Source organism: Doryrhamphus excisus, chromosome 10, assembly GCF_030265055.1.
Source record: "Doryrhamphus excisus isolate RoL2022-K1 chromosome 10, RoL_Dexc_1.0, whole genome shotgun sequence".
In the NCBI taxonomy this organism is placed as follows: domain Eukaryota; kingdom Metazoa; phylum Chordata; class Actinopteri; order Syngnathiformes; family Syngnathidae; genus Doryrhamphus; species Doryrhamphus excisus.
Window position 1 is genome coordinate 11,046,596 of NC_080475.1, and position 24,755 is coordinate 11,071,350.

The following is a 24,755-nucleotide window of genomic DNA, read 5'->3' on the forward strand; positions in this document are numbered from 1 at the left end:
GATTAATATCAAGTCAGAAACTATTACTTCAATTAAATCTTCCACATATATAAATATCTTATATAAAATCACTGAATATTAGAAGTGAAAAATACAAAACAAATCAAAATTCAAACTTTTCTTTTACAGTTTTTTTTTTTTTAAACCCAAAACAATAACAACACCACCATCAGTTATTTTACCAATTGTGGTCTAAAGAGACTTACCGCCTTGCATCCACTAATCCTTAGACCAGGGTCAGCAACCTGCAGCTCTTCAGCGTCCTTGTTGTGGCTCCCTTTGCAATGCTGGAACATTTTTTTTTACACCCAAGTGTAGAAAATACACAATTTTGAAAAGTTAAAAATATACAACTTTGTCAGACAGGCTGACACTGTTTTAGAACTTCATTTTGACCTGAACACACACCGCAGTACAATTAGATATATACTTTATGTATGTAACAGGGTCATAATGTCATTGTAAATACTGTATATATATATATATATATATATATATATATATATATATATATATATATATATATATATATATATATATATATATATATATATATATATATATATGTGTGTGTGTGTGTGTGTGTGTGTGTGTGTGTGTGTGTGTGTTATAATTACACACATTTCTACATTTCTGACCTGTTTGTTTTGTCATATTAATGTGGAACGTTAAAGGCGCCATTTTGTACCCCACTACGGCTCTAATTAGTGCAACACCTCCTTGTGTGTAAGTTTAGGCCACGCCTCTCTACTTCGCTGTTCGCGACCTGGTTGTGAGAGGTAGGCGTGTGTATGTCCTCACAAATGTGTTCAGTTTAAAACTTTATTTCTCATTCTTGTCTCGTTTTGTAATCTGTGTATGGGCACGTAATTCGGTCACATTTTGACTGGAACATATTTGTTGTACTTCCAACAGGTATGCTATTTTTGTCTCACTTTGTATAGCTTGTTCGGTCGTGATATCGATGTGAGAGGGGCACGTAATTCGGCCACATTTTGACTGGAACATATTTGTTGTACTTCTATCAGATGTGAGTAAAGTGCAGCAACTTCAGGAACCCTGTGTCTGTCGTCACTCTTAAGTCACAACACAGAGAGTCAAACACCACCGTCTACGTCTCTACTTCCTTCTTCCTGTCTTTCACGTTCTCAGTACAAGAACACCAGATGCATTCAGGCACACTCCGAACATCACAAAAACGGCTTAATAACGTGCGTGTGTGTGTGTAAACAAACCGGAAGATCAAGAAAAACATGAATTCATCTCTAATCATTTTCAATCGCTTACTCTTGACGTGTTCTTACTTTCTTTTTAACCAAGTTATTTATAACTATTATAGATTTCACTTCAACTCTTTTCAAACATGGCTTAACTGCCACAAGATGGCGTCGGCGCGTGCAAACGTTTTGCCGCTCCCTTTCCACACATGTATTTCCTCGTATATTAATAACAGCATCATCATTGTACATTCAAACGTTTTTATAACATATTTACCTTAGTTTTTATACCAGGCTCAATTTACTGTTCTACCCACCTGGAAACCGGAGATATGAATGAGACACACCCAACTTTATAGTGTTGTGACGTTCACGAACGAACCGTTTTTTTTGAACGGCTCATTTAACATGAACGATGGAAACCGAGTCGCAGCTGGGAACCCGCCCCCTAGTTACATAGGGAGGGGCGCAGTACAGTGGCGCGGTGCTTATTATATATGCGAATAGCATCACGCCACGTTGTGTACGGTGCCTTCACGTGAGTGTGCCAGTAAAAAAAAAAAAAACAACCCAAAAATCCAACAACACAGAAACACGTGAATGCCCCCTGCCTTACTACAATGAATCCAGATCAGACTTTAACAGGTTATAATCAGTATTTGAGAATAATTAAAACTCATGTTGGTGGGATATCGAAATTCATTCCTCTGAGTGATTATTTCCAAGATAAAACGAGTTAAGACCAGGCTGGCTTCTTAAAAAATAATAAATATAAAAATGGGCCAAATGAGCCAGTTTTTTGAACGGCTCTTTGAAAGGAACGGCTCACCAAGATCCGGCTCCCCTCAAAGAGCCAAAAATCCCAATCTCTACAACTTTTAAGTCTGTCATTCATCTTGCTTGGCAGAAAGAGGAAGTTCGTCAAGCAGACTAACTGACTTAAGACGTCGGAAGCCAAGCGAAGTTGTCACACTGCCCGCTGCTGGTGAGTGTTCATTACTTACACCACTTATGTACAAAGTAAGACTGTTTTATGCAAACATAGTGAAAACAAGGCTATTACATTTCTGCACTGTTGTCAACGAAATACATTTATCAAAACAATTGTGATCACAGTGGGTATCAACACAAGCGGGAACTAACCATAGCAAGTAGTAATGAATAACAAAGCAGACAGTCGTGACAAAGTAAGAGCATGGGACAATCTGGCACAGGAAGTGTACCGGCTTCTCCTGTAGGAAGCACAGAAGATAATTGGCAGCAGGTGTGCAATGCAATGAAATGGCAGGCAGGTGGCAGCAGAGCAGCAATACAGAACATGACAGATTCAAACTGTTAATGGCTTATAAGCTGTTATGTATTGCAGCTCCAGTCCATTTTTCTTGAGTTGATTAATGGCTGTTTTGATACAGTCCTCATCAAAATCTTAAGACCAGTTGAAAAATTACTATATACATTTTGCACATTTGGATCTTAATGAGGCTTTAAGTAGAGCTACAATATTATGCAAAAGCAAGAAAGGGGAGTCAGACATAAAAACAAAAAAAAAACAAAAAAACATTTGGAAGTTTAAGTCAAAATCTGCTCAAAATGACAATTTTCTGTCTGGCATTCACACGGTCATGCCCTCCTGTTGGCTAAAGCTAAGAAGTTTTCTCTTCTTAAATGTGGTCGGATCGTCAAGCTGCATAAATATGTCATTTCTGCTGAGGTTGGACGCAGTAAGACGTTATTTTAAATCTGACATGGATTGATCAGAAATTACTATATGTATTGTTTCTTATCAGCTGTATGTGTACTGTGTATGTGTGTAAGTGATCCTTGAGACTATATTCTATCATTATTTTTAATCAGCTGTGGGAAGTGGGTAATTCATGCAAACAGGGAAATAATCTGTCAGCCTTGTTGACTGTATGTTTCTCAAAACATACGTTCATGCGTTCAGTACCACAAGCAGTTTTCTAACTGACTTCATATCAGCCAAACCAGCTGAAGAGGACAAGAGAAACAAGAAAAAAAAACACCATAAGTGACTGATGCACGATCGTGCCCGCTGTCTTGTCAAATGCACCGTGTACAGTATGTTATGAGACAAGTTCAAGACAGCAAGAAGCAAAGGAAACAAATCACTGCACAAACGGAAGTGTGCAAAGAATGTTGGGATATGATGGGCCACGAAGGTTGGTTTGAATGCAGACTTCTTCTCAATGGAGAAGAAGGACACATTTGTGGGCGTGGTTTAACCAGAAATGTGTTTAAATTTAAGTCTGAAATTGACATGGATTGATGATAATTTATTATTAATCAGCTAAATGTGTACTGTGTATGTGTGTTAGTGATTTGTAAGACTTCAATTATTGAAATGATTGGAGCTATTATCGGATATGAATACCATGTCATAATTCCTCATATTGGCTCGTTAATCAAATATTTAAGCTTTTGCTTTTAATCTTTTGTTGAGGAAAATTCCAGACCATTACTTGTGTAAGCACCTGTAATTACTCCGCTGAGAACTCCGTGACAACTTTGTCGTAATTCAGGACAAGCTAGCAACCACATCAACTGTAAGGAGCTAGCTAGCTAGCTAGCCTTGTAACAGCTGTAACGGGCTGTAACAACGAGTGGTGAGAGACAATATTCGCTATATCAACAAACATTAAACATCAAAGACAGTTGGAAAGGCAAGCTAACAGGCTAACAGACGGACGGTGTTGACACACGGTGTTGCCTAGCAACTGCAACAATGCCTAGAACCAGGTACATTGGATCGAGGTGAACCTGTGAGCTCATGTAGCTCGGGTCGAAGCACTCCGGACACAATTAAAAACACGAGAAAGCCTTTAATGATCCGCCGCCGAAACCCGCTGAAAGCGATCACTACCACCTGATGACAAAGACAAAGACAAACAACCATTCACACTCACATTCATACCTATGGACAATTTGGAGTCGCTAATTAACCTAGCATGTTTTTGGAATGTGGGAGGAAACCGGAGTACCCGGAGAAAACCCACGCATGCACGGGGAGAACATGCAAACTCCACACAGAGATGCCCGATGGTGGAATCGAACTGGGGTCTCCTAGCTGTGTAGCCTGTTCGCTAACCACTCATCCACTGTGCAGCCCCCATTTTTTCCCCCCAAAAATGACTGAAGAAATGACTGTCGTTATTCCACAAAGAGGCAATACAATAATAGTTGGCAACAAGTTGTCAATCATTCATATAAACTCCAGAAGCATGTATGAAAAATTATGACAACAACAAACAATATTTGAAGAGAGTATGGAACTCAAAACAATCCATAACGATGAGCCAATTCAAGAACCAACACAAGCAGTTGATGCTTGCTAAACACAAGGATGAAGAGTCTTGAACCAATCATGTTGTGTCATATATATATATATATATCACCATTTTGACTGTTATTATGGTAACCATTATGTCATTATATGGTTACATCACTTTATACTTCAGTTTGTGTTCAAGAAAACTAAAAAAATACATTAAAAATAATTAGGAAAGCAGGAAGTGAACAAATGTAACAGTTACTGATTGTAAAAGTACCAGATGGAGGGGTAGGATTTAATAAGCTTTGCTTCTTCCTACTCCTTGTGGAACTGTGAACTGATTACGTGATGCATTTAATTGTAACCTGATGCATGTTCAAATTACACCATTGCCATTACAATTCCAATTACCATTAGTAAGTTGAGTTGTTCAAAGTTCAGATACACACTACTCACACTGTCTGTTGCTGTTTCCATCAGTTCATCATCACTTATGAGAGAAATGGAAAGTTCTAGTCACTATTGGAATCATATTGAGATGTATCTCACTCCAGCGATGTACTTTTGGACTGACTGAGTCCAGGAAATTGACTTCTAATTTGTTTGAGTGCTTTTAATGAAATGCCTGACATGGCTGTGGAATTACTTTTCAGTTGCCGATAATTACGTTTAATTATATAAGCTTTGGCACAATAAGGAAAGCCAACCAATCTGGTTTGGGCAGAAAGTTTGCAACAGTGTGTATCTTCAACTTTGCTTTCACGTGGTATAATCCTGGCATCTTGGCCACATCTTTAACGCCATCAGCATCAAACACATAACATTGAATTCCGACAGCGTGAGCCATTAATAAGATGTTGGACCAGGCTGCATATCGTTATGTTAATCAGCGTCAAAGTCAAAGTGAGGGGTATCAGGCAGCAATGGGGGCAAAGAACAAGGTTGAGGGCAAAGAACTGGCTAGCTACAGTCATCCTGTGTCCTCAATTGAGTCTCTCCGCGATTGGTACTTTCAATTTAATAGGATTTAATAGGACTGATTAGTGGTGGGCTGAAACCGTTCATTTCAGTGAAGCGGATCGTTCATTTATTCATTCATTTTCTACCGCTTATCCTCATGAGGGTCGCGGGGGTGCTGGAGCCTATCCCAGCTGACTTCGGGCGAGAGGCGGCGTACACCCTGGACTGGTGGCCAGCCAATCACAGGGCACATATAGACAAACAACCATTCACACTCACATTCATACCTATGGACAATTTGGAGTCGCTAATTAACCTAGCATGTTTTTGGAATGTGGGAGGAAACCGGAGTACCCGGAGAAAACCCACGCATGCACGGGAAGAACATGCGAGGGTGGAGTTGAACTCGGGTCTCCTAGCTGTGAGGTCTGCGCGCTAACCACTCGAACACAATGCAGCCCCTCATTCTGGTTCATTCAGTAAAAAGATCCGTTCATTTCGGTCAATTGATCGTTAGCGTGTGATCTTCCCCTGTGCATTGAGTCGATTAGCTGTGTCGAGTCAGTTCGTTCACTCATGTTCACGTTCGTTCCGACTAAACAGCGCAACAACACGTGATGACTAGTGGTGTGTCGGTCATGAACAAACAGGTCAAAAGAACTAGTTATTTTTTGTGAACGGAATGAACAAGATCACCGAAAGTGTCGGTCAATCTCTCGGTCTCAGTTTTTCAGTCAGCAAACCCCACCCACCCACAGAGCGAGGCGGTATGATAGGATAGGACAGGCAAGCACGCAGATAGTCCCACCCGGCAAAAGGAACGGTGAACTGACTCTCGAGCCAATAAAAAAAAAGCAATACAACTGAACGGGTATTTTAGGGGTGGTGACCTTGTTCATTCCGTTAACAAAAAAGAACTAGTTCTTTTGACTCGTTCGTTCATGACCGACACCACTAGGACTGAGGGCAACCAATCCAGGCTGGGATAGGCTCCAGCATACCCCAGCAACCCCAGTGAGGATAAGCGGCATAGAAAATGGATTGTATGGATGATCTTGAGAGTGAAATATCATGTGAGTAGTCGTAGCGTAGTGTAACTAGGATTAGGCATAGAGCATCAATTGGAACCGGTTCTGACATTCCGATTCTCCCGAAACCGTTCATTTTTTTCGTTCGGTGATTCAGCAGGAAGCCGAATCGTTTGTGTTCATCCATCTCAACCACGGACAGTGCGACGGCACTTGCTGGTTCTGCTGAAGTAGTGTCAAAAATGAGGATTGTCCAAAGAAGGATGCATCCATCACAGGATTTAACACCTCCGGATTTGCGGTTTATTGCCCCGTTTACATCGTGCTACACTGGACTTTTCACGCCATTTTTGACTGCCGGACTTCTTTCACCCAATCAGGTAAGCAAAACAATAAATGAGGTGGATCTTATGCCAGCAGTGAAGAAGTAAAGAAATGATACTTTATACTGTGAATACGCCGGCCAATTCGAATATCTAGCTAACTAATGCTGTGTACTTTACCTGATGTTAATGCTAGCTTTAGCCAGGAAGTTGACAAGACCGCGTGTTACTCTATTCACTTTACTTGTTTACTATGGTGAAGTTAGTTTTTCCACATTGGTCGTTCATCTCTGTCGTTGTTAATTTCAAGTTGGCACTCGGCAATATGGTTCCCTAGCAACAGTGGCTCTGGGGCTGTACCAGCTCTTGCCGCAGATCAACACATGCTTTCACTTTTAAGTCCCCAAACACCAGAATAGTAGCTACATTTTGTCGGCGAGAGGATTTGGCGACAAAGGAAGCCTAATGTCATCCATCCATCCATTTTCCTCCGCTTATCCGGGTCCGGGTCGCGGGGGCAGCAGTCTCCCAGTCCCCGGCCACCTCCTCCAGCTCCACCAGGAGGACACCAAGGCGTTCCCAGGCCAGCTGTGAGACATAATCCCTCCAGCGTGTCCTAGGTCTGCCCTGGGACCTTTTCCCGGCTGGGCATGCCCGGAACACCTCACCAGGGAGGCCTAGATGCCCGAGCCACCTCAACTGACTCCTCTCGATGTGAAGGAGAAGCGGCTCTACTCTGAGCCCCTCCCGGATGGCTGAGCTCCTCACCCCAACCCTATGAAACCAAGAGGAGGAACCGTACCTCGCTCGGATTTGGGATACCGGAGCGTCACCCTGGAGCCAGGCCCGGGTGAGGGACTCACAGGCGAGCGTCTGGTGGTCGGGCCTTCACCCACACGGGATCTCCACCTCGTAGACCCACCACCTACGGGGGCAACCATGCCTGGGCGACCTGGTCTTCGGCGGCCTAAGATCTTTATCCATTTAAAAAATCAGATGATATAAAAAAAACCCAGTAAAGTATCAGCGATACTAACCCAGTATTCATTTAGTATCGATTTGATATCAAAATTTGTCATCTCGCCCATCTCCGGTATCCACCTGCCCGCTTTTGGTGGTCCTGAGGAGAATACTTCCTGGAAAATTCCGAGTTTATTTCACCTGTTACTGCCTGTCTTTTATCCCGACTCCACACAAGGTTTAAACAAAGTTTAAGAAAACAATGCTCTGTTTTTTATTGTGTGCGTGTGAAAGTGACTTGACGATAATAGGCTAATTAACAACGAATGACTTGTATGAGCTTTTTATGGCTTTTCGAATCGCCAAGTTTCTGTGGCGAAAACAGGTGTTGCATAATTGGCATACAGAACATTCCAGGGTTGGGTCAAGCTAGCAGATAAAAGGATGGCTCGTCGTCGTCCTCGGCATCGAGCATCAACACTGCAAAGGTAACGTGACACAGCTTTGCATCTTTATTTTCTTACTAGGTTTCATGTGATACTTTTAATATAACAGTATTTGTTTATCATTGCATAGATGGCATTTTCTCTTCGCACGTTCTTCCTCCTTTGTGGGGTCAGCGGACTGTTGACCGGATCCGTAAGTCCAAATCTTACCTGCTGACTTTAATAAACATATATTTCATATTCTGTTTCATTGTTGTGTTTTTTTCTTCTTGGTAGTGGTCTTTGCCGAGCAAAAAGGGTTAGTAGTTGTGACTTAATGACATTTTCTCAAATGAACCATTAGTTTTAGATTTGTTGTATTTTTTCGACGTGAAATAACAATTGTGTTGCAGATGGTTGCTGTCCTGAGAAGTGGACTCTGTTGGATGATCACTGTTACGTCTTCAAAAATGATCCAAGGACCTTTGCAGATGCAGAGGTATGGAAGAATTCCACATGAAGAGTAGACCACTATCTGTTCGCCCATTCAAATTATACACGTATGGTATCTGTACTCGGAGTGTAATCTGTACATTATGTACTATTGATGAGACGTTGCTATATTTTTTATTATCCCGTCATATGTGTACTGTGTATGTGTGTAAGTGACCTGTTAGACTTATTATTTAATGATGTTTTGATAATCTGTGTGAAGTTGGTGATTCATGCAAACGTGCAATGATGCAGAGTTTGATGCTGCTACTGTAAAAATGTACCTAATGTTATGGCCAGTCAATGCGGCAGTTGAAAATGAACAAAATCCTTCCATTGGAGGTAGCAGGGCTGCACGGCGGTCGAGTGGTTAGCACGCAGACCTCACAGCTAGGAGACCCAGGGTTCAATTCCACCAAACATGCGGAGTTTGCATGTTCTCCCCGTGCATACGTGGGGTTTTCTCCGGGTACTCCGGTTTCCCCCCACATTCCAAAAAACATGCTAAGTTAATTAGCGACTCCAAATTGTCCATAAGTATGAATGTGAGTGTGAATGGTTGTTTGTCTATATGTGCCCTGTGATTGGCTGGCCACCAGTCCAGGGTGTACCCCGCCTCTCGCCCAAAGGCAGCTGGGATAGGCTCCAGCACCCCCCGCGAACCTCGTGAGGAAGAGCGGTAGAAAATGAATGAATGGAGGTAGCACGCCTGTTTTATCATGACTTCATGGAATAAGATGTATAACTAGAAAATTCCCGCAGAAATTTTGATGGGCTTGCCACCTGTGCTGTGGACCTCGGGCCCCGTGCTAGCACCTAGCAAGACAGCCTCAGGTCCCGAAAAGTTTGGGGCAGTCTCACAGTGTCCCCACATCATGCCACGTGTGTATTTGCCTTTAGACATGAGTAAATTAGCGAAAATGCTAACATGCTAACCGTCATCATGCTAGCACTTAGCAAGACAGCCTCAAGTCCCAAAAGTGTCCAGGTAGTCCGATAGTGTCCCCACATCATTCCATGTATTTGCCTTTAGACATGAGTAAATTAGCTAAAATGCTAACATGCCCACATCATGCCACGTGTGTATTTGCCTTTAGACATGAGTAAATTAGAGAAAATGCTAACATGCTAACCGTCATCATGCTAGCACTTAGCAAGACAGCCTCAAGTCCCAAAAGTGTCCAGGTAGTCCGATAGTGTCCCCACATCATTCCATGTATTTGCCTTTTGACATGAGTAAATTAGCTAAAATGCTAACATGCTAACGGCTACCATGCTAGCACCTAGCAAGACAGCCTCAGGTCCCGAAAAGTTTGGGGCAGTCTCACAGTGTCACCACATCATGCAACGTGTGTATTTGCCTTTAGACATGAGTAAATTAGCGAAAATGCTAACATGCTAACCGTCATCATGCTAGCATTTAGCAAGACAGCCTCAAGTCCCAAAAGTGTCCTGGCAGTCCGATAGTGTCCCCACATCATTCCATGTATTTGCCTTTAGACATGAGTAAATTAGCTAAAATGCTAACATGCCCACATCATGCCACGTGTGTATTTGCCTTTAGACATGAGTAAATTAGAGAAAATGCTAACATGCTAACCGTCATCATGCTAGCACTTAGCAAGACAGCCTCAAGTCCCAAAAGTGTCCAGGTAGTCCGATAGTGTCCCCACATCATTCCATGTATTTGCCTTTTGACATGAGTAAATTAGCTAAAATGCTAACATGCTAACGGCTACCATGCTAGCACCTAGCAAGACAGCCTCAGGTCCCGAAAAGTTTGGGGCAGTCTCACAGTGTCACCACATCATGCAACGTGTGTATTTGCCTTTAGACATGAGTAAATTAGCGAAAATGCTAACATGCTAACCGTCATCATGCTAGCACTTAGCAAGACAGCCTCAAGTCCCAAAAGTGTCCTGGCAGTCCGATAGTGTCCCCACATCATTCCATGTATTTGCCTTTAGACATGAGTAAATTAGCTAAAATGCTAACATGCTAACGGCTACCATGCTAGCACCTAGCAAGACAGCCTCAAGTCCCAAAAGTGTCCAGGTAGTCCGATAGTGTCTGAATGCAAGTCAATGCAAATCTGTTTGCCTGTTGATTTTGCACTGCATCTGATGGAGCTTAATGAACAAAATCCACATGGTCACACTATTTTTCTTCCATTAGAGCGTCTGCAACCTTCTTGGTGGGAACCTGGCCTCAATCACTAGCGCCCTGAAAAACGTTGTCGTTTATGAAATGCTTTTGGAGTCAGAAGAATTGGAGGCCTGGATCGGACTCACTGATGCCGTCGAGGTGAAACATTTACCAGTACCAAAGTGGTTTAATAATCAGCATTGAAAATGGACGTGTCCTGACTACATTTGAAATTTAAAAAAATGCAGTCCTTATATTCAATGAGTCTTTGTCTTGCAGGATGGTGAGTATTTTTGGGTGGATGGCAAACCCTTTGACTTCAGCAACTTTGTGTCAGTGCCTGGCACGGAAAATTGTGGATACATCGGACCTGATGGTAAATGTGCAATCAGTGAATCCAATTTACTTGTGGTTGAATGTAATGTCATTTTGAAAACTTTGTGTTTTTTTTTTTCTAGGTGAATGGGATACTGAATCCTGTACTGCTGAGGAGCCATATTTTTGCATCAGAGACTCCGAATGTAGCAAGCACTAATCGTGCCTTCTACTTTCCTATCATAGAGAATAATGTCTTTCACCAATCACAACGACTTAATGACTTCATGTCATAATTTAGTGGTGTCTTTGTATCTCGGGGTTTTACTGTCAAGTCTTCTTTTCGACTTCTTCTGTGCTGTTTCGTTTGTGATTTTTCGTCAAGCACATTTAAAACTGAAAAGATCTTCTGTTTTACCAAATAAAGGAACCTGTCTGCATCAAAATATGTCTTTGTGTCTTTATTTTCGACACACTCAATTCCAAAGTTGTGCATTGCTTGAACATAGAACACTTGTGTCTTGTTTTGCTCCGTGGTATGAGTATTTTGAAATCTCACTCGGTCATGTAACACGCTTAACAAAAGGGCGGCATCAAGCATTCTGCATTCATGGCTGGTGTCAATACGTTGCCGTATGCACCTTGCGATCTTTCATCATTCCATTTTCTGTACCACTTATCGTCACGCATGCTGGAGCCTATTGCAGCTGTCAAAACTGGTCGCCAGCCAATCACTGGGCACATATAGACAACAATAATACCTTGCAATCTTACACTTGTTTAATAAAATACACAGTATTTTCAACAAGACAGAGGGCACGATTGTGCATCTGTCACTGACTGTGTTTTTTTTGTCTTCTTGTTTGGGGTGGTGGTAGTACTGCTGCTTGTAGTACTGAACGCGGTGACTCTATATCACCAGCTACCACCCCAAACAAGCAGATGAGCAACAAGCAAAAAACGTCAGTGACTGATGCCTGTCGACTTAAAAAATGTAGTTCATTTGAAGTAGACGACTATGAAGAATATTGATATTGTAAAAATTCACAAAACACAGAGTGAAATATTTCAATAATAATTTTTATTAATTTCTTAATAGTTTTGTTGATTACAGCTTACAGCTAATACACGTCAAAAATTCTGTATTTGTATTTCTGTATTTATTCTGTACATCAAATTTGAGTATTATTTGAGTGGGTCAAAAGTCCTGGTTTTTGCTAATCAAAATTCGGTTACCCTATACCACGGGCAATAATAAATCTTAACTCTGAACCTCCAACTTTAGCATTTTTTTTTTACAAAACAAGTCTCACAAGGCATGCTGGGAAATTAAGCACTACCAGTGATGCTGTGTAAGAGTAGGCAAATGTTCTGAATTGTTATTTATTATGATTGAGAAGATTGGGTCAGTTGGACTTTTTTTTTTTTGAATACTTGAAAACCTTTAAATTAACGTTTAAATTAGTACTAGTTTTGTTCTTTAATAAGTGAACTTCACCAACGTAACTCTGCCGCCACGGATGTTGTTGTTTTTCTTCTTCGGCGATCAACCACCTTGCTCGAGACTTCCCCCCTGTGGCGGAACAGTGCCACTACATCCCAACAGTTATTGCATTGGCTGCCTTGCGTGTTTGAATGGTACACAAGCGTCTCGTGTTAGAGCTGTAATTCCGGGTGCATGCAGCAGAGGGCAGTGATGTCTCTTGAGGGCTGACTACTTTTAGACTATTTTGATACCTTGGACAGCTCTATAAAACGTTTTGTTATTGCATTGGCTGCATGCATGCTTCTCACTAGTACTGCTCCAACTCATCAAAAGGTTCCCTGCTCAAACCAGCCAAACAAGATAGCATGCTAGTATGCTAGGTGTTAAGGTCTTAACCTTTCTGTATTTGCAAATACATAATTTGTATTTGTGCTTTTTGGAATTCCTTTGATGTTGGATAGGCTCCACAAAAGACATTGGCTGCCTGCATGCTTTTAGCTCCCCAGAGCTGTGATTCCGGGTGCTTGCAGCAGAGGGCAGTGAGGCCTCTTGAAGGCTGAGTACTTTTAGACGACTTTGATACCTTGGACAGCTCCACAAAAGGGTTTATTATTGCATTGGCTGCATTGCGTGCCTGAATGATACACAAGCTTCTCACTAGTACTGCTCAAATTCATCAAAAGGTTCCCTGCTCGAACCAGTCAAACAAGATAGCATGCTAAAAATGAGCATTTTAGCAGCACCAGTATGCTAGGTGTTAAGGTCTTAACTTTCCTGTATTTGCAAATACATCATTTGTATTTGTGCTTTTTTGGAATTCCTTTGATGTTGGCTAGGCTCCACAAAAGACTTATTACATTGGCTGCCTGCATGCTTTTAGCTCCCCAGAGCTGTGATTCCTCTGAACAGTGCTGCCTCTTGAAGGCTGAGTACTTTTAGACGACTTTGATACCTTGGACAGCTCCACAAAAGGGTTTGTTATTGCATTGGCTGCATGCATGCCTGAATGATACACAAACCTCTCGCTAGATGGCGGCAGTGCTCAAACTAGGCTTGAATGATACACAAGCTTCTCCCTTGGTTGCATATTAAACAATTTAATATGCTAACCATTAGCATGTTAGTAGCACTAGCACATATTTACCACGTGGTAAACCCTTTTTTATGTCATATTACGTCGACTATATTGGGTAATATGAGTGTAAAATGCAGGACGGCAACTTTGTACAGGGTTAACCTGTTCACCTGGCCACCAGTCCAGGGTGTACCCCGCCTCTCACCTGAAGAAGACAGCTGGGATAGGCTCCAGCACCCCCGCGACCCTCGTGAGGATAAGCGGTAGAAAATGAATGAATGAATATTCAATTATGATATTACTCTTGAAAAGGTTATATGTTGAAAATGGTTAGCGATAAACTCAAAAAAATCCTCGCCTATGTCACAGAATAGAAATGTATAGTCACTGTTGGTGAAAAATCGGGTGCGCTAATGTAGTTGCACGATTGTTGTTACTCAACACACGCTCTTTTCCCAACACAGCAGGTGGAAGGTTCAATTTTGGGTGTGGTTCTGCAATTATACAAATGCAAATAAGTAGGTGCTGTATAGCTAGCTGCAATTGAAATATCAAATATTAAAATGAGAAAGCACAGCATGTCAACACAAGTCAATTCACAAAGACTGTTGGGATAAGAGCCAACAGTTGACAGACAAGGCAAACATATATTCCAAGCACATTAGACGGATGCCTGTCTATAAATACATTGGCGAACCCACCCGCGTATCGGCCCGATATATCGGCCGGCCGATGTATCAGTCGATCCTTAGTTTAGACGCATCTCTCACTTGTTTTTGTCCAGGGTCATTTCTTAGAGGGGGCTAATAATAATGTCCCTGGTCATTTTAGTGTTCATTCATTCAACTGCAGGGTCTTGAGACACATGCTAACTCGCAAACTAGAGAGCTAGCGACCTAAACGGTAGCAACGGTAGAAGTTATTTATAGTTAGTTAGTTAGTTAGTTTAGTTAGTTATTATAGAAGTTATTTCCTTTAAACTTAAATAGCCAAAAACCTACCACTTCCACACGGATAGGGAGGATAACTATTAACAGTTATTTAACCTTTAACATGAACATTAATCAAAGGTAATATTTTTTTCCGGGTACATGATACCATACAGCATCCATATCAAACATTAAACTTTCATATCAAGGCGGGGGCCTCAAACTAGTGTCATGCGGGCCACATGTTGAGAATTGTTTTATGACAAGCGCTTTGTTTTGACTGAGCTCCTTTTGATTCATGCCTTTTTAAAAAGCACAATGTGTTGAATACAAAAAAAAATGCTGTTCAATTAGCACTGTGGTGTTGCTTTCATCTTTTCAAACATTATTAGCTAATTCAAATTGTGTTATGATCAGTATTGCAATTTAGAATTAATTTGAGTACATGTCCTTGAGATTATGAGTTGAATAACATTGACAATTTTGAGTGTATTTCCCTACAGTATGAGTTCAAAATATTGAAAATTTTGAGTGCATTTCCCTACAGTATGAGTTCAAAAATATTGAAAATTTTGGGTGTATTTCCCTACAGTATGAGTTCAAAATATAGAAAATTTTGAGTGCATTTCCCTACAGTATGAGTTCAAAATATTGAAAATTTTGGGTGAATTTCCCCACATTATGAGTTCAAAAATATTGAAAATGTTGAGTGTATTTCCCTACAGTATGAGTTCAAAAATATTGAAAATTTTGGGTGTATTTCCCTACAGTATATGAGTTCAAAAATATTGACAATTTTGAGTGTATTTCCCTACAGTATATGATTACAACAATATTGAAAATTTTGAGTGTATTTCCCACACTATGAGTTCAAAAATATTGAAGATTTTGTGTGAATTTCCCTACAGTATATGAGTTCCAAAATATTGAAAATTTTGAGTGTATTTCCCGCACTATATGATTTCAAAAATATATAACATTTTGAGTGTATTTCCCACACTATATGATTTCAAAAATATTGAAAATTTTGAGTGTTTTTCCCTACAGTATAATTTCAAAAATATTGAACATTTTGAGTGTATTTCCCTACAGAATATGAGTTCAAAAATATTGAAAATTTTGAGTGTATTTCCCACACCATATGACCTCAAAAATATTACAAATTTTGTGTGAATTACTCCCTATATATGAGTTGTGTAAAATCAATATTTATAAGATAACATCGAGACAATTTAAGGCAACAGCAAATTAATTTTTTTGTTTTGTGTCAACTTAAAACTTTTGAAAATATCACTAAAATATTCTTGTTTAATCTGTTCAAACATAATTTCTGAGTTGTGTGAGCTTATCAGGGTTAGCAGCGTTGTTTGCGTGTTTGGAATGGAACGCCATAGCATGGCAGTGTAATTACTTCCTCATTGTAGATTAATAACAACCATTAAGTGTGGTTTAGCTGTCTTGACGTAACAAGAGCAGACGAGCCAACCAAACTGGCTTGGGCTCAAAGTTTGAATCAAGAGTATCGGTCTTCAAATCTGCTTTCACGTGGTATGATCCCAGCAGTTGAGGCGGGGTTCTCAACGGGTCTTGAATGAGCATCAGAATGCTGTAAACTGTAGACGTGTGTGTGCATTGAAATACATGCCTACAGGTCTTTGGCAGTGAATGAGTCAATTATTAGGTCATTAATTTTTGGCAGCGCTAATATTGATTGGTTTTCATGCCTGTTTTATAACCTACCGACTGACTACAAAGCTAACATTTTCAGTCATTTATTCATTCATTTTTTACTGTTTATGCTTACCAGGGTCACGAGGGGGGGGGGGCTGGAGCCTATCCCAGCTGTCTTCAGGCGAGAGGCGGGGTACACCCTGGACTGGTGGCCATGCAGCCAATCACAGGGCACATATAGACAAACAACCATTCACACTCACATTCATACCTATGGACTATTTGGAGTCGCTAATTAACCTAGCATATTTTTGGAATAAAAACCCACGCATGCACGGGGAGAACATGCTAACACCACACAGAGATGGCCGAGGGTGGAATCGAACTCGGGTCTCCAAGCTTGCCTGCCGTGTAGCTGACTGACATGTATTTGACGCCATTGTTATACTTTCTTATCATTTTGCTATGTGCTTAAAACTGGCAAAGAGTATGTTTGGAATACAGGAAGTGAACAAAAGTATTGCAATTGTTGGGAAACAGGTGGAGGGTAGGATTAGTGTGAATTACCTGCGTACTATATTATGTAATATTCATTCATTCATTTAATACCGCTTATCCTCACAATCACAGGGCACATATAGACAAACAACCATTCACACTCACATTCATACCTGTGGACAATTTGGAATCGCCAATTAACCTAGCATGTTTTTGGAATATGGGAGGAAACCGGAGTAGGGTGAGGGTGGAATCGAACACGGTGAGGTCTGTGCGCTAACCGCTAACCCGTCCACCGTGCAGCCCTATTATGTATTATTCATTCATTCATTCATTTTCTACCGCTTTTTCCTCATGAGGGTCGCGGGCGTGCTGGAGCCTATCCCAGCTGTCTTGGGGCGAGAGGCGGGGTACACCCTGGACTGGTGGCCATGCAGCCAATCACAGGGCACATATAGACAAACAACCATTCACACTCACATTCATACCTATGGACAATTTGGAGTCGCCAATTAACCTAGCATGTTTTTGGAATGTAGGAGGAAACCGGAGTAGCGTGAGGGTGAAATCGAACACGGTGAGGCCTGTGCTCCAACCGCTCATCCACCGTGCAGCCCTATTATGTATTATATTATGTCTAAAATAACTGACATCATTACCATGATCATTACCATAATTAGGCTAATGTTAGCAGATGTATATGTCCCGTGAGTAGTTTTTGAGACTTTTTTGGTTTTATACCCGGTCTGCCAGCTCTCACTTTTCACTCGCCCTCATTCCACACCTAACGTTCTTCACAAATGTAAGACGTTCAACCAAGCAGCTGCTCAAGATACCACCGGTTGGGAGAATTACAGGAAAAGACCGCCATCTTTATAGTGTCACGTCGAGAATACCGGCCTGGGGGCACGTCCCCATGTGGTCCATAGCTAAAAACGCTTTATTTTCATTCGGACATGACATCAAGGATGCCCCTCAGAATAAAGTTATGACCTTTTTGGACCACTCAGTGACACTTGACTCAAGTCCTCAGAAAAAAATACAAATAGTTAAATACAAAAAGTTGAGTATTAACTACACATGCAGGTGCATCTTTAATAATTTATACAAAAAAATAAAATAAAATGTCAGCCACACCTTGAGTGTGTTTCTGCCAAAGCGATGTAGTCAGTTCCAACTCTTACCACGTCTTTCATTGTCTTCTTCTTCAAGGGAAAGTTTGATTGATGTCACCAAAAATGACACTGAAGTGCATGACAGCGTTCCAATGCTCTATCACGCTCTATTCACTTTTTGGAGGGGCAGATTTTCATTCATTCATTCATTTTCTACCGCTTTTTCCTCACGAGGGTCGCGGGGGGTGCTGGAGCCTATCCCAGCTGTCTTCGGGCGAGAGGCGGGGTACACCCTGGACTGGTCGCCAGCCAGGGGCAGATTTTTTTAAACTCAATTTTTTTTGCATTTTTTCTAACAACGCATGAACACGAGCCAAGTTTTCTCGGGGAACTCCGGTTTCCTCCCCGCATTCCAAAAACATGCTAGATTAATTGGCCATTCTATTTCATACAATAGGTATGAATGTGAAGGTGGTGCGTATGGTTGTTTGCCCTGTGATTGGCTGCCGACCAGTCCGGGGTGCACTGAACTGAATTATGGGAAGTTAAAGACAGACACTATTGTTGGAAACGTTCCGCCCAAACCAGTTTGGTTGGCTCGGCTCTTCTTGGTATCCAAAGAGACAATGGTTGTTTCTAATTGGTGATTAAGAACTAAATACACAGCCATCTTATTTAAGGGCACATAAGGTTACGAGTGAAATGCATTTCAATGTGACCTTGGTAATAAATTTCAATTCTGTGACAATGTTTGAAATAGCGCCAACAGACTGTAAGTATTACATAAACTACAAACAACTGAGGTTATAAACTTTTGATAATCAGGCCGATATGACGAATTATGATGTCATACGGATAAATAAAAAATATGATTAGCTCTGATATTTCCAGATATTGCTCTGATATAGGCGGCACGGCGGTCTAGTGGTTAGCGCGCAGACTTCACAGCTCGGAGACCAGGGTTCAATTCCACCCTCCGGTTTCCTCCCACATTCCAAAAACATGCTAGGTTAATTGGCGACTCCAAATTGTCCATAGGTATGAATGTGAGTGTGAATGGTTGTTTGTCCATATGTGCCCTGTGATTGGCTGCATGGCCACCAGTCCAGAGTGTACCCCGCCTCTCGCCCGAAGACAGCTGGGATAGGCTCCAGCACCCCCCGCGACCCTCGTGAGGAAAAAGCGGTAGAAAATGAACTGTGCTGCTGAGCACATCAATCATTTTTAATGGCCGGTCATAACGTCCCGTGAGCATTTCATATTTTAGTTGCACAGAAGAAGAAAATCGAGCTTCAACACAATAAACGCCACTTGAAACGCCAGCATCGCTACAACCATGCTTGCTGCTATCACTGTAGCATTGTAGCATTGTAGCTAAAGCCATGATGATCCATGACCATAGCTTTACCATAGATGAAGAAACTAGGGATGAGCCATTGTAAACGAGTTTGTACCTTGTATCTTGCAATTTTAGACTTTCTTCATAATTACACGGTGCAGCGGGCACGATCGTGCATCAGTCACTGACAGTTTTTTTTTTTTCTCGCTTGTTTCGGGTGGTGGCTGGTGATAATAAAGTCAGTCGGTCTTTCGCCGACGCTCGGACGACAGTTGAAGCCAATATCTTAGCCCAAATATCCATAATCTAGTCACATATGATGGCGTAACTTCCGTAACGTCCCGGCGCTGCTTCCGTTTTCAGCCTAATTAAGCCTAAATATTCATGATTAATATTTCACATTTACAGTTTACAGGTAATTAAAGTCGTCAATATTAATTCAGTAATTCGCAATTCATGTCAAAAGACAATAAAGATAATTACACATAACAGCTTATAAACAGAATAGCTACTTAGCGTTCATAAGACATTAGACACACACTTCATGTGCGAGCATTTGCTACAAAACATGACAAACATACAAGAAATGATATTATTTTTTAATTTTTTTCAGTTTTGACATGACTTACTCAAAAGGTTGGATTCAAATTACAATTCAGCAAAGTTGAATGGCCCAAAATTCCACTCCACTGTGCTGACTCACTGCAAGTTACTTCCTGGAGATGGCGGCCAAACAGGGAGACGCCCCTGGATGACGCAATCCTTGAGCACCAGTTCCACTCCCACCCGTGAGGTGAAACTTCATTACATATAAACCCTCCAGTGTGACTGAATTACAACAATTCTGCAAAGTTGAATGGCCCAAAATTCCACTCCACTGTGCTGACTCACTGCAAGTTACTTCCTGGAGATGGCGGCCAAACAGGGAGACGCCAACGCAATCCTTCCACTCCCACCCATGAGGTCAAACTTTATGACATATAAACTCTCCAGTGTGACTGAATTACAACAATTCTGCAAAGTTGAATGGACCAAAATTCCACTCCACTGTGCTGACTCATTGCAAGTTACCTAAAATCCTTGATTGCAGTTTTTTTTTGATTGCAGTTGTTGCTGCTAAATATGACCCAACCAGTTGTTCGCTTTTTCATTTAAAAATAGCATTTTGTGTTCAGTTGTGTTGTGACTTCAAAAATATTGAAAGTTTTGAGTGTATTTCCCACACTATACGATTTCAAAAATATTGAATATTTTGAGTGCATTTCCCTACAGTATGAGTTCAGAAATATTGAAAATTTTGAGTGTATTTCCCTCCAGTATGAGCTCAAAAATATTGAAAATTTTGAGTGCATTTCCCTACAGAATACTCATTGCAAGTTACCTAAAATCCTTGATTGCAGTTTTTTTTTTGATTGCAGTTGTTGCTGCTAAAGATGACCCAACCAGTTGTTCACTTTTTCATTTAAAAATAGCATTTTGTGTTCAGTTGTGTTGTGACTTCAAACATATTGAACATTTTGGGTGTATTTCCCTACAGTATATGAGTTTAAAAATATTGAAAATTTTGAGTGTATTTCCCTACAGTATGAGTTCGAAAATATTGAAAATTTTGAGTGCATTTCCCTACAGAATACTCATTGCAAGTTACCTAAAATCCTTGATTGCAGTTTTTTTTTTGATTGCAGTTGTTGCTGCTAAATATGACCCAACCAGTTGTTCGCTTTTTCATTTAAAAATAGCATTTTGTGTTCAGTTGTGTTGTGACTTCAAAAATATTGAAAGTTTTGAGTGTATTTCCCACACTATACGATTTCAAAAATATTGAATATTTTGAGTGCATTTCCCTACAGTATGAGTTCAGAAATATTGAAAATTTTGAGTGTATTTCCCTCCAGTATGAGCTCAAAAATATTGAAAATTTTGAGTGCATTTCCCTACAGAATACTCATTGCAAGTTACCTAAAATCCTTGATTGCAGTTTTTTTTTTGATTGCAGTTGTTGCTGCTAAAGATGACCCAACCAGTTGTTCACTTTTTCATTTAAAAATAGCATTTTGTGTTCAGTTGTGTTGTGACTTCAAACATATTGAACATTTTGGGTGTATTTCCCTACAGTATATGAGTTTAAAAATATTGAAAATTTTGAGTGTATTTCCCTACAGTATGAGTTCGAAAATATTGAAAATTTTGAGTGCATTTCCCTACAGAATACTCATTGCAAGTTACCTAAAATCCTTGATTGCAGTTTTTTTTTTGATTGCAGTTGTTGCTGCTAAATATGACCCAACCAGTTGTTCGCTTTTTCATTTAAAAATAGCATTTTGTGTTCAGTTGTGTTGTGACTTCAAAAATATTGAAAATTTTGGGTGTATTTCCCTACAGTATATGAGTTTAAAAATATTGAAAATTTTGAGTGTATTTCCCTCCAGTATGAGTTCGAAAATTTTGAGTGCATTTCCCTACAGAATACTCATTGCAAGTTACCTAAAATCCTTGATTGCAGTTTTTTTTATTGCAGTTGTTAAAGTTGCTAAAGATGACCCAACCAGTTGTTCGCTTTTTCATTTAAAAACAGCATTTTGTGTTCAGTTGTGTTGTCAGCAGTGTTGCCAACTTGGCGAGTTAAAAGTGGCAACAACGCAACCCGCCTTAACGACATATTTTCTCAAATCAGGAGCCTCCTCAGATGATCGGCTCACTGATTGGCGCCCTCTAGTCACCCTTCCTGAAAGCTGAAAGGGGTACCACTACCCCGATCTGTCAGAGGTAGACCAGAGGTACTGTTCCTAATTTCCATGCGACATCCATATATTTTTGTTTGCCCATAGTAGGGGTTCCCAAACTTTACCAACTCAGGGCCCACTTGAAAATCTAAAAAATGTCCGCCGCCCAACTTTGTCCTATAAACATTGATATCATAATATCGCCCATCTCTCGTTTCTAGTCTGAGAGGTCTTCCTGGATTTAGATGATATCCACATTGAAGGTTTTCAGGTCTAAACGGGGAAGTATTTTATCGTTTCAGTCTCTCATTCACATGGGAACAGCGTTTTGAGTGGAACGTTTAAAAAGGAACGTTCCCATGTAGACAGGGCCTTAGTTCACGTGTCATTGCACTGGCACTTCCTGTTTTCCTTTTGTCTTCTATCCTGATTCACTGTAAGCTCCTGTATGGCGAATAAAACAATGCTCTTCTTGTTATTCTTTTGTGAGTGTGAAACTGACCCTATGTTGACAGGTGACATGTGTTGATAGGTTAATTAAATCAATGATTGGTTTTCCTTGTTCCTGACAGTTAATTACCATCCAGAACATTCCAGGGTTGGGTCAAGCTAGCACATAAAAGGATGGCTCGTCGTTGTCCTCGGCATCGAGCATCGACACTGCAAAGGTAACGTGACACAGTTTTGCATCTTTATTTTCTTACTAGGTTTCATGTGATACTTTTAATATAACAGTATTTGTTTATCATTGCATAGATGGCATTTTCTCTTCGCACGTTCTTCCTGCTTTGTGGGGTCAGCGGACTGTTGACTGGAGCTGTAAGTCCAAATCTTACTTGCTGACTTTAATAAACATATTTCATATTCTGTTTCATTGTTGTGTTCTTTTCTTCTTGGTAGTGGTCTTGGCCGAGCAAAAAGGGTTAGTAGCTGTGACTTAATGACACTTTCTCAAATGAACCATTAGTTTGTTGTGTTTTTTACGACGTGAAATAACAATTGTGTTGCAGGTGGTTGCTGTCCTGAGGAGTGGACTCAATTGGATGATCACTGTTACGTCTTCAAAGACGATCCAAGGACCTTTGCAGATGCAGAGGTATGGAAGAATTCCATAAAATCATAACATGTGTGATGTATCTGTAAACCAATCAGTGATCCATCTGTTCAATGAGCAAAAGTCCAAATCTGATAGAGCTTAATGAATAAAATCTGCATCATCACACTTTTTTTTTTTTCCATTAGAGCGTCTGCAACATTCTTGGTGGGAACCTGGCCTCAATCACTAGCGCTCTGAAAAATGTAGTCGTTTATGAACTGGTTGTGGAGGGAGAGGTAGCGGACGCCTGGATCGGACTCAGTGACGCCATCGAGGTGAAACATTTACCAGTACCAAAGTGGTTTAATAATGGAATCTGGACTAAAACTTAAAGGAAGGTATATTGTAGTGTTTGAGTGGTTTATGGTAAATGATGCCAAATATTATGACAAACATGCAGTCGTTATCTTCAGGAGCTACTAAATCAAATGTGTCTTTGTCTTCCAGGGGGGAGAGTATTTCTGGACTGATGGCAAACCCTTTGACTTCAGCAACTTTGCCGCAGGGGACCCTGGCACGGATTCATGTGCGGTGATGCAAACGAATGGATCTGCTGGTATGATGAGTGAATCCAATTGACTTGTGATTGAATGTAATATCATTCTTAGATTGTGAATTTGTTTTTTTCTAGCCGAATGGGCTAGTGTGCCATGCGACAACGAGGAGCCATATGTTTGCATCATGGAATCATCCTGTAGCAAGCACTAATCGTCCCTCCGACCAAGTCTTTCACTAATCCCGATGACTGTACTGAAACAATATCAAACTTTAGTGGTGTCTTTGTATCTCCGGGTTTACTGTCAAGTCTTCTTTTCTTCTTCTTGTACACTATTCATTTTTTGATTTTTCGTCAAACACATTTAAATCTGGAAATATCTTTATTAAATTTTGGAACCTGTCTGCATCAAAGTATGTCTTTGTGTCTTTTTTTTTATTTTTCATTCTATTTTGTCTGGATTAAGAGAAGGCTGCACGGTGGTCGAGTGGTTAGCGTGTAGACTTCACTGCTAGTAGACCAGGGTTCAATTCCACCCTCGGCATGGAGTTTGCATGTTCTCCTTGTGCATGCGTGGGTTTTCTCCGTGTACTGCGGTTTCCTCCCACATTCAAAAAAACATGCTAGGTTAATTGGCCACTCTATTTCATACAATGGGTATGAATGTGAAAGTGGTGTGTATGGTTGTTTGCCCTATGATTGGCTGGCCGACCAGTCCAGGGTGCACCCGACCGAGGGAGGATAAGCGGTAGAAAATGACTGAATTATGGGAAGTTAAAGATAGACACTATTGTTGTAAACGTTCCACCCAAACCAGTTTGGTTGGATCGGCTCTTCTTGGTATCCGAAGAGACAATGGTTGTTAATGTGACCTTGATATTCATTCATTCATTCATTTTCTACCGCTTTTTCCTCACGAGGGTCGCGGGCATGCTGGAGCCTATCCCAGCTGTCTATGGGCGAGAGGCGGGGTACACCCTGGACTGGTGGCCAGCCAATCACAGGGCACATATAGACAAACAACCATTCACACTCACATTCATACCTATGGACAATTTGGAGTCGCTAATTAACCTAGCATGTTTTTGGAATGTGGGAGGAAACCGGAGTACCTGGAGAAAACCCACGCATGCACGGGGAGAACATGCAAACTCCACACAGAGATGGCCGAGG

The 24,755-nt window shown here is 40.9% G+C and overlaps 2 protein-coding genes across 4 annotated transcripts; both read left to right on the forward strand.

Moving 5' to 3' along the window:
* The first annotated feature begins 713 nt into the window (after positions 1-713).
* On the forward strand, positions 714-23,995 carry LOC131137471 (galactose-specific lectin nattectin-like). Of its 2 annotated transcripts, none has more exons than XM_058085476.1 (9): positions 714-779; positions 2,125-2,202; positions 22,563-22,658; positions 22,747-22,809; positions 22,891-22,912; positions 23,001-23,086; positions 23,233-23,361; positions 23,534-23,642; positions 23,718-23,995. In XM_058085476.1, exons 4-9 carry the CDS (start codon positions 22,747-22,749, stop codon positions 23,792-23,794), a joined length of 486 nt encoding a protein of 161 aa, XP_057941459.1. In that variant the 5' UTR covers positions 714-779; positions 2,125-2,202; positions 22,563-22,658; the 3' UTR covers positions 23,795-23,995. The 2 variants fall into 2 exon arrangements, with proteins under 2 accessions (XP_057941459.1, XP_057941460.1); XM_058085477.1 differs by lacking the exon at positions 714-779 and adding an exon at positions 21,942-22,044 and having other exon boundaries at positions 2,139-2,202.
* LOC131137473 (galactose-specific lectin nattectin-like) lies at positions 2,161-13,014 on the forward strand. 2 transcript variants are annotated; one of them, XM_058085479.1, is made up of 7 exons: positions 2,161-8,265; positions 8,354-8,416; positions 8,500-8,521; positions 8,616-8,701; positions 10,870-10,998; positions 11,119-11,215; positions 11,298-13,014. In XM_058085479.1, the coding sequence occupies exons 2-7, from the start codon at positions 8,354-8,356 to the stop codon at positions 11,372-11,374; spliced, it is 474 nt and encodes a 157-aa protein (XP_057941462.1). In that variant the 5' UTR covers positions 2,161-8,265; the 3' UTR covers positions 11,375-13,014. The 2 variants fall into 2 exon arrangements, with proteins under 2 accessions (XP_057941462.1, XP_057941463.1); XM_058085480.1 differs by having other exon boundaries at positions 2,161-8,416.
* Positions 23,996-24,755: the final 760 nt, after the last annotated feature.

What these genes read in the sequence shown, in the direction of transcription:
- LOC131137473 (XM_058085480.1), top strand. Translation starts at nt 8,354, where the DNA reads ATGGCATTTTCTCTTCGCACGTTCTTCCTCCTTTGTGGGGTCAGCGGA. An exon ending in GGACCTTTGCAGATGCAGAG is followed by an intron (nt 8,702 to 10,869) that starts GTATGGAAGAAT and finishes TTCTTCCATTAG; the next exon opens with AGCGTCTGCAACCTTCTTGG. An exon ending in GACTCACTGATGCCGTCGAG is followed by an intron (nt 10,999 to 11,118) that starts GTGAAACATTTA and finishes TTTGTCTTGCAG; the next exon opens with GATGGTGAGTATTTTTGGGT.
- LOC131137471 (XM_058085476.1), top strand. Translation starts at nt 22,747, where the DNA reads ATGGCATTTTCTCTTCGCACGTTCTTCCTGCTTTGTGGGGTCAGCGGA. An exon ending in GCGGACTGTTGACTGGAGCT is followed by an intron (nt 22,810 to 22,890) that starts GTAAGTCCAAAT and finishes TCTTCTTGGTAG; the next exon opens with TGGTCTTGGCCGAGCAAAAA. An exon ending in GCAAACGAATGGATCTGCTG is followed by an intron (nt 23,643 to 23,717) that starts GTATGATGAGTG and finishes GTTTTTTTCTAG; the next exon opens with CCGAATGGGCTAGTGTGCCA.